At 40.1% G+C, this 12,195-nt stretch overlaps 1 protein-coding gene across 5 annotated transcripts in view; it reads left to right on the forward strand.

The window, feature by feature from the left end:
* Positions 1-12,195, forward strand: part of DOCK4 (dedicator of cytokinesis 4) — a 365,221-nt gene that overhangs the window by 208,876 nt on the left and 144,150 nt on the right. For all 5 annotated transcript variants that reach the window (XM_058655014.1, XM_058655015.1, XM_058655017.1 and 2 more), the window contains exon 12: positions 3,654-3,742. In XM_058655014.1, coding sequence (XP_058510997.1) covers positions 3,654-3,742 — 89 coding nt within the window. The remainder of the gene's footprint in view (positions 1-3,653; positions 3,743-12,195) is intronic.

The raw sequence follows: 12,195 nt of genomic DNA on the forward strand, positions 1-12,195 counted from the left end.
GGGTGGGTTGACTTGATGAACCATTTTTGAAAAACCCAAAAATCTTTATATGTGTGTACTCACAGGTCATTGATTTCCAGCAAAAAGAATTGGGAAGTTGAGAACTAATGAATACAGACAGTTTATCAATTAGGTAGAACATCTACTGTGCAGAATACTCCCTTTGAATTTATATTTCTAGCATGGCTTTACCATCAGTTAATTTGTTCTTGAAAAGTGGACATGTTTTAGTATAAATTAATGAGAATTAGCCAAGGGAGATTCAGTTGATTGCTCTTCTCTGTATGAGACTGCTGGGCCTGCTATAGCACTACTAAACCAGTGGGACTGAAACAGAATGTACTGACTTGGCATCCAAGATCAAGATCATGGCAGGGTTCATTTTTTTCTTAGAGCTGTGAGGGTGAAATCAGCTCTCTGTTTCTCTCCAGTCTTTTGTTGGATTGCTGGCAGCCTGTCACAGACCACTCTGTGGTCTGCTTTCGTCTTGAGCTGTGTCCACCCTGTGTGCATGGCTATGCTGTGTACAGCGTTCTTCGTCTTTGTGTAAGAATGTAGTTGTACTGAAGTCATCGGGGCTCACTTTGGTGGCCTCCTGGTAACATATTTCAACCTTATAGTGGAGTGGGCACACAAATAAACTTTAAGTTACTAAATAAGATCACTTGATATAGTCCAAATCCTAAGTTCTGTGGTTTTTTAAGTGCATGTGGGTTTGGATCTGCCTGTCCTGAGATCTGCCCCAGGTTGATATTTGAGGGCTGATAGTGATGTCAGCCTCAGAGAGAACCCCTGGAGCTTCCATTTCCGGTTTGAGGATCACACAGCTGGCCACTCCCATGAGTTAGCTTGCTCCACTTTTCTAGTCCACGGTTTGTGTTGATACAGCAGATGCCAGTTATCCTGTTGTCTGGACGACATATGTATAATCCAGTTGTTGTTTTTCCATTGCTCTAGGATTTCAAGGATTTACTCTCCACCCAGGGGGACTTAAATAATCGTTGTCAAAGATTTATCCATATGCTTTTAAAGGGCATGAAACCTGTGACCTTGATTTTGAATTTGAAAAGTCTGGCAAAACTAGTTGGTAGTAAAACCTATTGGCCTGTTTGTCTTATGGCAGCCCTCAGTTTCTTTTGTTGAGCTGAAATCCATGATGACCTTTCCCCCAAACCCTGCTGGTATTCATAAAGCCAGAACTCTTATGAAATAGTAATGTCTGGTGACAACTTCCCAGTACTGTATGTGTGGTGGCTATAAGGGACTGGATTCAGCCCCTCACAAGTCTCTTCACAAAGCAGCTGCTGTTAGCTCAGTTGTGTACATAAGAGAACCAAGAGTTAGAAGACTTGCTGTAAGCCACCTAGCCAATAAGAAAGAGAACCAGCTTGGCAGTCAAGACTGTCCAACTCCAGAACTTGAACTCTTAAAATAGCTGGATTTTATTTTGTAACACTGTCTTGTGATGCAATAATGTTGTTGTGCAGTGCTGCTGTTTATGGAAACAGGCATCTTCATGAACACAGTCTCATTATTTCTTCCAGTAGCACTGTTTTCAGGTGGAGGGTAAATCTTGCACTGGAAAAACTGAGATACCGACAGTTCCACAATCCTATCCTAGGCTGTGCAGCCAGCCTCCAACCCTTGCAGAAAATTAGGTGAATTCCACCTGTGCTTGTGGGAGATGCTCATTCTCATAAAAATAAAATGTACTGCTTGTTGTGGGAGTTCCTTTTGGTCTATTATTTTTTTCTCAGGCATGTTATAAAGTTTCATGTAATTCTTGCTTGACAGGAAAGCCTTTAAAATGTGAATTCAGCAAATTGTGGAGCCATTTCAAGAATACTAAGCAGTTAAAATAGCCAGTGTACATTATTAGGAAGGATTTAGAAAAACATTTTATAGAAGTGCCTGCTAGAAAGAATGTGGAAGAAAGTTGTTTTTGTGAAGATGTCCAAGTCCTTAGCTCATGTAGACTTAGCTGGGGAGCACTAACAGATCCCTTGTCTGAGCTGAAAGATATGCCAGCCACTTGCTTTAGGGGCTGTAATTTTATGTTGAGTGTTGTATGTTAAAGGAATGAGTTTTAAGGTCACTTCTAAGATAGAAAGTAACTTTTCTAATCCCATTGACATAAAATAAGGAAACTGGAGGCACAGTGCACTAAATGGCAATTTGTTGTCTTATAACTGGACAAGGATGATGGTTACATTCCATCATAATTATCCAGCCTCCCAAGGCTCAGTGTTCAGTTTGTTATCTCACCATTAACTAATTCAAAAATAATCTCCATCACATTTATTCTGGATAAGCCTATGGTGATCATGATAAATAAATAAATTAAATAAATAAATAAATGAAAAATAAATAAATAAATCAAGCAAGCAAGCAAATAATTGTGAATTGCCAGTTCCTATGTGATCCCTGGGATATCTGTACTGTGCAGTGTTATTGAGCATTTGGAGGGCATGTTTGTAACTAATCAAAGATAACTGGCAAACTCACAAACATGTCCACATGAGGGACTTCCTCGCCTGTGCCACAGGGAAAGCGATGGCAGTAAAGATGGGTAACACAGCCAGATTGGAAAGTCATCAGGAGTTCATACCAGTCAGAGGGCCATCCATGCAGCTGCCCACGTGTCCACACTTCTGTTGATCCAGCCACCACACATCCAGCCATGTATGCATTGCATTCAACTAGCATTTACTAAGTACCCACAGCCTACAAAGTACTAAGTATCCACAGTCCCAGATGCAGTCCTCATGATGCAGGTGACTTGCAGCATCTGCACAAAGTCACACCAGCTGGCAGGTGATACGTGCAAACGTGAAATGGTAGTGATGTTAAGAGAGGAACACAGAAATACCACTTCTCCCAAGGTGGAAAAATTTTAGTCCTTTTACTGCCCTTTGCCAGCCTATCACCTGTGAAAGCTGTATTCACATCACTTTCATTTTGCTTGTTTTGGTGCATTTTGTTGACGAGTCCAACCTCGTCGTGTTACAAAAGGTGGAGACTCACTGGGGATGAACATTGATTTATTATTTATTTATTTACTTATTTAATCAGGCCATTTATTTCCTCCTTTTTCTTTTTTTTATTGGTCATTTATGAGCCATTACCCTAAACAAATACTTCTTAATGTTTTGGGGCAGTAAGCCTATATCACAAGTGCAGAAATCAAAGCAAAACCAGGTTAAATAATTTTTCCAAAGAACATAGCTCAGTTAGAAGAGTTGATATCTTAATCTGCACTACCTTCTACCATGGACAGTGTTCTCTGATACTGTTTTTTGTTTGAGGAGGCCACACATAATTTGTATAGTGTTGCTGAGTATGGAAACAAGAATCTTCACACACACAATCTCGCTGTTCTTACAGTAACAGTGTTTTCAGAAATGTACCATTCATCCCAGCTGCTTCATACTGCGAAGCAGGTGGTTAGGCATTCCTGGGCATGGGCATTGCTGCTCATCTTAGGGCAACCACGTTAAAATTATCAGTCACTTGTAGCAGATTACTGGCCTCTCCAAGGAAGCTTAGAGAAGTACATTCTAGTGTGTTTTAACAAAAAGAACAGATGTGCCATCAAGGTCATTGTTTGTTCTCATGCATCAGTAAAGCTTAACTGAGTGTTAATGTTTTCACAGGTGTAATACAGAGAGCGAGTGGTACCAAATCCATGAGAACATCATCAAAAAGTTGAATGCACGTTATAATTTGACTGGCTCCAATGCAGGTGAGTATATGGGACTGGCGGACTTTCCCTACACTTTATTTCAAGCGTTTCTCTTGTTTGTGTAGAGAATAATGATCAATCCTTCATTTTTTCCATTCACTCCTAAACTTTAAAAATACTCAGGCCACATCCTGGTACATCTCCCTTTGTAATAATAAGCTTGCACTGCAACTCTGAAAAATGTACTCCATGTCTGGTTTAAAACAAGCAGAGCAGCAGAATTTGTCCAATGGAACTGAATCTTGAAATATTGCAGTGTCATGGTTTGGCTATAGAACAAACATACAGGTTCACGGGTTAAAGTTGGCTAAGGAGAGTGATTACAAAGTGAAATATCCTGTACCATTTATAAGGAAAAATAGAAAATATATATGTGCTTATTTGGGGAGCAATGAAATATATTCAACTATAGGTTATAAATAATACAGAAATCACAGTATTTATATCATCCTTGTAAAATATCATGGGATTGGGCCCGGCGGCGTGGCCTAGCAGCTAAAGTCCTCGCCTTGAACGCACCAGGATCCCATATGGGTGCCAGTTCTAATCCCGGCAGCTCCACTTCCCATCCAGCTCCCTGCCTGTGGCCTGGGAAAGCAGTCGAGGACTGCCCAAGGCTTTGGGACCCTGCACCTGCGTGGGAGACCCGGAAGAGGTTCCTGGTTCCTGACATCGGATCGGCGCGCCCCGGCCCGTTGCGGCTCACTTGGGGAGTGAAACATCGGATGGAAGATCTTCCTCTCTGTCTCTCCTCCTCTCTGTATATCCGGCTTTCCAATAACAATAAAATCTTAAAAAAAAAAAAAAGATATTATGGAATCTTTTGCTTCTTTTAGCATATAAAGATTACTTAGCTTACCTATATAGCATACATGTCTGTGGGTCAATAGGCAAACATTTGGTAAACATTGCTTTCTATCTACCTTTGTGACCCACATTAAAGCAAAATAACTTGTGAAATGTGCTTTAATTGCCATAAAACAACTTAAAATTAAGTAAGTTGTTACTTGAGCTGAATATGCTGTTTTTAGGACTAATTTTTTTTTATTAATTATTTTGCATTATGTGACAGTTTCATAGGCTCTGGGAATCCCCCCACCCCTCCCCACGGCCCCTCCCCCCTGGTGGATTCCTCCACCTTGATGCAGTATTACAGTTCAAATTCAATCAAGATTCTTTCCTTGCAAACATATACCAAGCATAAAGTCCAGCTACTTATTGTCCAGATGGGTTGAACAGTTTCTTGGGGAGACCATTTCTGGTCCGAAGTTAGAGCTGGTAGAATATCATCCCAGTCAATTAAGAGTCCCAATATAACATCAACAGCAATTTGCAATATTATGGAATTGACATGGTTTTGAGTAACCAGTATGTTAAAAAAAAAAAAGCAAGTCCTAACCACAACCTATGATTAGTTCATTGACATTTCAATTTTAGTTTATATTCAGGACCGGCTGCGATCTACCTTAAAATGGCTATAAGGTACCATTCAGCTGTCTCGTGTCTATTTCATTTTAGTATTTAGCTATTTGTTGTGTTGAAGTATAATTTTGCTGATCCTGGCAGATTTTAGGATAATCTAGACTGGCTTGTAACTCTAACAAGATATTTGTTGACATTTAAGGTGCAGAACACGTTTTTTTTGGGGGGGGGGATGTGCAGGAAAATCCTCAACACCATGGTGAGGAGTAACTAATCTTTGTGTCCCACCCAGCGAGGCATGAGCCAATCCACGCCAGCTCTTTCCTGTCAGATTTCAAGCTCTACTTTCTGTTGTTTGTCTATTTATTTTAGGTTTTTTTAGTTTGTATGATTGTTTGTTTGCTATGAGGGGTTTTCGAAGCATTCCCAATGGTCATTGCGAGGGAGGGCGGGGGTCCAGAGGTGGATCCAGGCTCGGACCAGAGAAAGCTCTCCTCCCTGGTTCCGAAGAACATGTATTGTTCTTCTGTTTCTGAGGACCGCTCAGGGCTTCTGGTTGTCTTTCCGATGACGTTGGTTTCTGCAAGGAGGCCACAGGGAATTGGATGCCCTCGGAGGCCGAGTACTCTGAGGTCACCCACTCCCAACCGGAGCTTCCGCAGGGGGTGGAAGAAGTTTAGGACTAATTTTTAATGCACCATGGATATAGTTACTTATGTTGTCATCCGACTTATCTGGAAAATAGAAGAACCACATATAAATTCAGATGACTTTTTTTTCAAGCTTTTTCAGACTAGTGTATCTTGGTCAGTCAAAATGGCCCACAAAGAGAAAGCCTTGTGATTCTGTTCAGTAAGAGCCCTAAGTGCACAGCTCATACATGTGACAATACTTCTGGCTAAATGAGTGAGGGGGTCAGTTTTCTCCTCCCTCACCAAGAGCTGAGGTGGTAATACAGTTTTTATTTCACGCAGTTGGTCATTTGCCTTAGAGAAAGTCCAACATCTGCCACTAAATAAACAAAAGTCTTGAAGCACTTGCTATTGAGGACAGAACCTCTGATGTATAAGAGGAAATAATAAGCCTGGAATAGGTAATCAGCATACTTCAAAAACTGCCAAGTGCGCCTGTCTTCATTTCCTGTAAAGGAATTATAATTGTGCTGATATGGACCACGTAGTTTTATTCTGGTATACCCTCAGGGGATGGTATAGAGAGATTATTTTTAAAATTGCTCATACCCAATTCTTTGATAGACTTCCAACAAAATGTGTTAGTTTTATTCTAAATCTTTGCATGTTTACTGATGCCATTAACCATTATATTGTTATTACATATACATTAGGTCTCTGCTGTCTAATTCATAGATACTAGCTACTTGTATTCAGTATGTGTTGGCCTAGCACAGTTCTAGGTTGAGCTAGATGTGCCATAATCATTAGCTGCATGCCAGAATTTGAAGATTTAGCAGCATAAAAAGAAAGTAAAATATTCTGTTAATATCTTTATATTGCTTATTTATCAAAATGATATTGTAGGTATATTAAGCTAAATATATGATTGAATTGATTTTATTTCCTTTCATGTTTCTAACATAGCTCCTAGAAAAGTTCAGATTCCATTCATAACTCACTGTTTTTGTGGAACTGCACTGTTCCAGACTCGGTGGAGACAATAACAGCTTGTTGAATTCTTCTGCCTCACAAACTGACAATGAATGCCACAGATGAGGGATAGAGGACTTGATGGTGACCAATGTTCATGTGTTCTTTCCCTCTGAAATTCCTGAGTCTCTTAATCTTCCATTTGCTCTCTACGTGAATAAATAAGACTAAAATTGACCATAACCTTCGGCCTTTCCATATATGCTCTGACCTCCATACCATGTAGTCCTGAATAACTAGGATCTGGTTTTTTCCCAGCTGCTTCTTGACTTCTAAGGTTTGCCCCTTTTTAGTATGACACATGCAGAACAAAATTCTTTTGTTGTCAGGCTGTTTGAATATATCATTGTCCTGACTCCAAGGTTGACAGTCCATTGTCATTTGAGTCATGGTGAAGCCTCAATGATTCAGCGTATTTTCTGCCCCCAGGTAGCTTCCTAAGAGACTGATCCTGTATCTCGTAGGCCTTAGTTAGGAGTTAGGATTCTATATACTGCAAAGCACAGATCTCTGCTTACAGACAGAAGCCATTCCTTAGAGAGTGTAACATGGTATTTGGGAATTTTATCTCCACAAGCATTTTTTCCTAGTTTGAGTTGTGGTTTCACTAGGATAGGATGAGTATCATCCTCTCGGTATTATGGACGGCATTAAGAGACAGTGGATGCAAAGCACATAGCATGGGACTTGAGACAAGTGTGTAGTTAGTGTTGGATATTCTTGAAGTCATCTTCTGAAATATTGTGCTCTTTCCTCTTAAGTCCAAAATGGACACTGATTTAATATCCTTTGTTTTTTTTTTGTTTTGTTTTGTTTTGTTTTTTTGCTGCATTGGGTTTTTGAGCCAGCTTCAGATTCTACTCACTGGGGCAGTTCCTCATACTTAGATGTGTTCCACATATTCCATGGACTTTTTCCATTTGATTGACTGTCCGTTTGTACTTACTGGGATTCTGTGTAACACTCTACCAGAAAATGAGATCGAAACCATCTTATTCCCCGAGTCTCTTAGTCATTTATACTGAAATAAAAACTGCTTATTGTACCCTTTGCGATTAAAAGAAAAATTGCATGGAGCTGTAAAGCCTTTTGTAAAGGGCTTCCGCTCCCTGGCAGGTCCCATCCCTGTTCGGCTGCCTGCAGTGATGCCTGGGTTCCTACCCAGCCGATACTGTGCACTTTATACCTGGCTTCTGCTACAGGGGCCTGCGCTTCAACCTCAGCCCTTCTGCATCCTTCTTCCTTCAAGCCTGAGTTGCAAAAGGTGACATGACCAGCTCTAATTGTCTTCTGTTCCTCTAATCGTTGCTCCCTGCCTTCCACCTCTCCTAAGACTCACCATAAGCCCGTGACTCTGAAACACTGCTCCAGTGAAGAGGTAGCTGAGGAAAGAGCTAGAATAACTGTTACTCTTGCCACCAGTGAGTGTATCCTTTGGTCTTGATGATGAGTGGTTGTTGCCTGTCGCTGCTGTTCTTGAGGAAAGGGAGTTTACATGGCCAGCAGGTAGACACCTGGGAGCTTCTCACCTTCATTACTGAAAGGCAGCCATTAGAATGGCTTGCTTTAAAATAGCAGACAAAGCAGGAGTAACGAGAAATTGAAGTGGGAGATTGGGATGCTCACACTGCTTAGATAAGTTGGCTTCCTTTCTTTCCTCCTTGGACCATAAATTGTTGACTAAATGGAAGCAATGCAATTAAACATTTTCAAAGGAATTGATTTCACTCTGAAATTTTTTATTCCTGCTTTTCTACTGCAATTTCTTTGTTATTTGTACTAAAAAAGGAGAAAAGAAGAACTTTGAAATTAGTTTAGAAACAAATTTCACCAACTAATTTCCAGTCCTTAATGTTTTATTGATGTTCTCCTATCTCTTGGACTTACAATCTTGTCTTTTTAATAGATAACGGGATTCTTCTAGTTAACTGGGATTTTCCCTTCTAACCTCAAACTTACCTCTCAAAGGTACATTAACCACTATCTTTGTTGAGTTTACAATCTAGGAGAAAATTGCAAGTGATCCATTTAATTTTAAAAAATAAAGAGTAATTGAATGAATATAGCTCTGTGGTGAGATTCACTTTCATTGAGTGATTTCATATCTCCAAAGTTATGGTGGTGTGGAAAAGTTTGAATCCCAAAAGTAATATTAGTGAGAATTTGAATTTCTAAAAATGTTCATTAAAATGAGTGTAGTGTAGGTTTATTGATCAAATGGTTATCATAAATGTGACCTCTGAAAAGCAGCAGTTAAATTCTAAGCATGTGAACTTTTCTAAACCAGTATGATTTATTGCGGCCATTTCAGTTCTCAGATTTGACATGAAGTATGTAAAAATCATTGGCTGTGGTTCAGGATGTCCTGAGAGAAAGTACAATTTGAGAATGTTATGGAATACTGTTTACTGTAGATTGCACCTGCAGCTTACAACCAGAAGAAATCAGTTTTGCTAATGAGGCAAATTTCTAGAATTTCTCTGCCCTAGTAACTTGAGTGTTCATGGTTGCACTTCTACCGACTGTACTTTTTAACCCTACAGATGTTTAAAGGGACTCACACCGCAGAAAGAGCAGCTGAACCCTGTGTAGGAAGAATGCAGTGTTCTTCATTTGGCTCAGGTGAAAGCAGGTTTTTGAGCAATTTAAGCTATGGTCAACAGCCCTAATTCTAAGTATACCAAAATAGGCATTTAATTCATTATTACAAAACTGGCATTATACCTCAGATTTTTATCAGTGCCCTGATGTTTGAAATTTTGCATTTAGAAACTATGCCATGTAATATTAAAATAAAAAATAGTACTTATTGGCACCACCTGTTGGCAACAGAAATATAGAATGTGACGCTTTCGATTGTTCGAGGAATGGGTGATATTGTGATCCATGCTGTCTTTTTAATTCCTTCAAGGTTTTTTTTATTATTCATTTTTCAAGGAACTTGACACATAACGGTTTTAAGAGCAGTATAAAAAATTCCTGGCTTCCCGAGGTGAATATTTTACTACATTTGCTTTATCCTCCTTCACCACATACTCATTTAATTCGGTGTTTCTGAATTGATGTAATTGATAAGCATGACCTCAGTCCTGCTGATTTCCGGTGTGAGAGGAGGATGCAGATACATGTGTTCACACACAAACATATACACAGAAGACACCTGGATACATACATTTTACATTACACATGCATATTTCTGTTCCTGATTTTTTTTCTTTATTGAAAAGACAGATTTACAGAGAGAAGGCGAGATAAAGAAAAAGATCTTCCATCTTCTGGTTTACTCCCCAAATAGCCGTAACGGCCGGAGCTGAGCCAAGATGAAGCCAGGAGCTAGGGGCTTCTCCCCAGTCTACTACATGGGTGCAGGGTCCCAAGGCTTAGGGCCGTCCTCTAATGCTTTCCCATAAGCAAACAGCTGGATGGGAAGTGGAGCATCAGGGATGTGAACCAGCACCCATTTGGGATCCCAGAACTTGCAAGGGGGAGGATTAGACAATTGAGCTATTTTGCCTAAAATGCACCCCGTCTTTTTTTTTTCAATGTGCAAAGCAAGATTTTTTTTTCTAGAGAGAGAGGGGTCTGCTGCCATGGTGACAGGAAGGAAAGAACCCTCTGTTCCAGCTTTTCTTGAAAGCAAGTTGAAACCATGCTTTCTCTTCATGCCTTAAGAACATGTAGCATACCCATATTGTATAATTACCAAAATCAGGAAGTTGACATTGACAAAATTCAAGTTTTACATGCAATTGTTACATTGTTTAATTTCCCTTAGCACAAACTCCTCAGGTGACAGCTAAGAAAAAATATGTAGTTTGAAATACAGTACTAAATTACATATACTTCAACATGCTTTTTAAATCAACATGAAGCATTTTTTAATAAAAAAGAATATAGCTCCATTCCAAAATTAAAAGATAATGAGAATATTGTCTGTTACTGACTAGAGCTTAATGTTACTTGGATATGCTTTACTATTTTAGATATAATCACTAGGAACATTGTTTGGAAGATTAGCTATATAAAAAAACACAAATATTTCAAAAATATCCAATGTAATTCATTTTAATTTCATTTATCAACTACACTGTTATGCTGCCATATGCTGTACTTTTCCAAAGATATGTTTATTTTAAAGAGTAAATGAGACAGACAGTTCATCCACTAATAACCAGCAGAGCAAGTGCTGGACCAGGCCAAATGCAGGCACAAGGGACTCCATCTGGGTGGCCCATCATCTGCTGTTGAACCATCATCTGCTAGCCACGTATGCTACCAGCAGGAAGACACATCACCAGGGTGGTATCCAGGACTTGAGCAAACACTTTGATGCTGATATGAACATCCAAAGCTGGGTATAGCACAGTATACTGCAGTGCTCATCCCTACATATGCTATTATGGGGAGGATTAATATTTCTGACACCCATTTCCAGTTAATGCCTGAGGTCACTATAACAAAAAAAAATCAACAAGCGCATACAATTAAAAGCTTACAAATTATTTAATATGATTCTTGTATGACATTAGAGTGTTCATCAGACAGTTAAATCTTAGTTTTTTTTTAATAGCAGGGGTTTTTAAATACTTCTAAAGATTTATTTATTTATTTGGAGGTCAGCGTTAGAGAGAGATCGGCCAGCAGAGAGAGGGGGTGAGATGTTACATCTGCTGGACTCCTCAGGCAGCTACCACAGCCGGGGCTGCATCAGGCAGAAGACAGTGGTGAAAAGCTCCATCTGGGTCATCCCCACTGGTGGCAGAGACCCAAGTACATGGGCTGTCTCTTGCAGTTTTTCCTAGGTCTTTAGTAGGGGGCTTCGATGAGAAGTCGAACAGCGAAGTGAAGCAGTACTCATATGGGATGACTGCATTGCAGGCAGCAGTTTTACATGCTATGCCGCACTACCAGTTCCTAGTAGTAGGTTTTTTTTTTAAAAAAGATATATTTTATTTTCATTTGAAAGTCAGATACACGGAGAGGAGCAGAGACAGAGAGGAAGATCTTCTATCCAATGATTCACTCCCTAAGTGACCACATTGGCCAGAGCTGTGCTGCTCCAAAGCAGGAGAATGGAGCTTAATCAGGGTCTCTCACGTGGGTGCAGGGTCCCAAAGCCTTGGGCCGTCCTCGACTGCTTTCCCAGGCCACAAGCAGGGAGCTGAATGGGAAGCGGGGCTGCCGGGATTAGAACCGGTGTCCATATGGGATCCCAGTGTGTTCAAAGGTGAGGACTTTAGCCACAAGGCCACCGCACCAGGCCCGGTTCCTAATAGTCAGTTTTATGGTGAATGTGAATCATAGAGAACCACACTCCACCCCAACCCCCCAAGTATACATTTGACCCATTCTGCTTTATATTCTGTT

This window comes from Ochotona princeps, chromosome 25 (assembly GCF_030435755.1).
Source record: "Ochotona princeps isolate mOchPri1 chromosome 25, mOchPri1.hap1, whole genome shotgun sequence".
NCBI classification, from domain to species: domain Eukaryota; kingdom Metazoa; phylum Chordata; class Mammalia; order Lagomorpha; family Ochotonidae; genus Ochotona; species Ochotona princeps.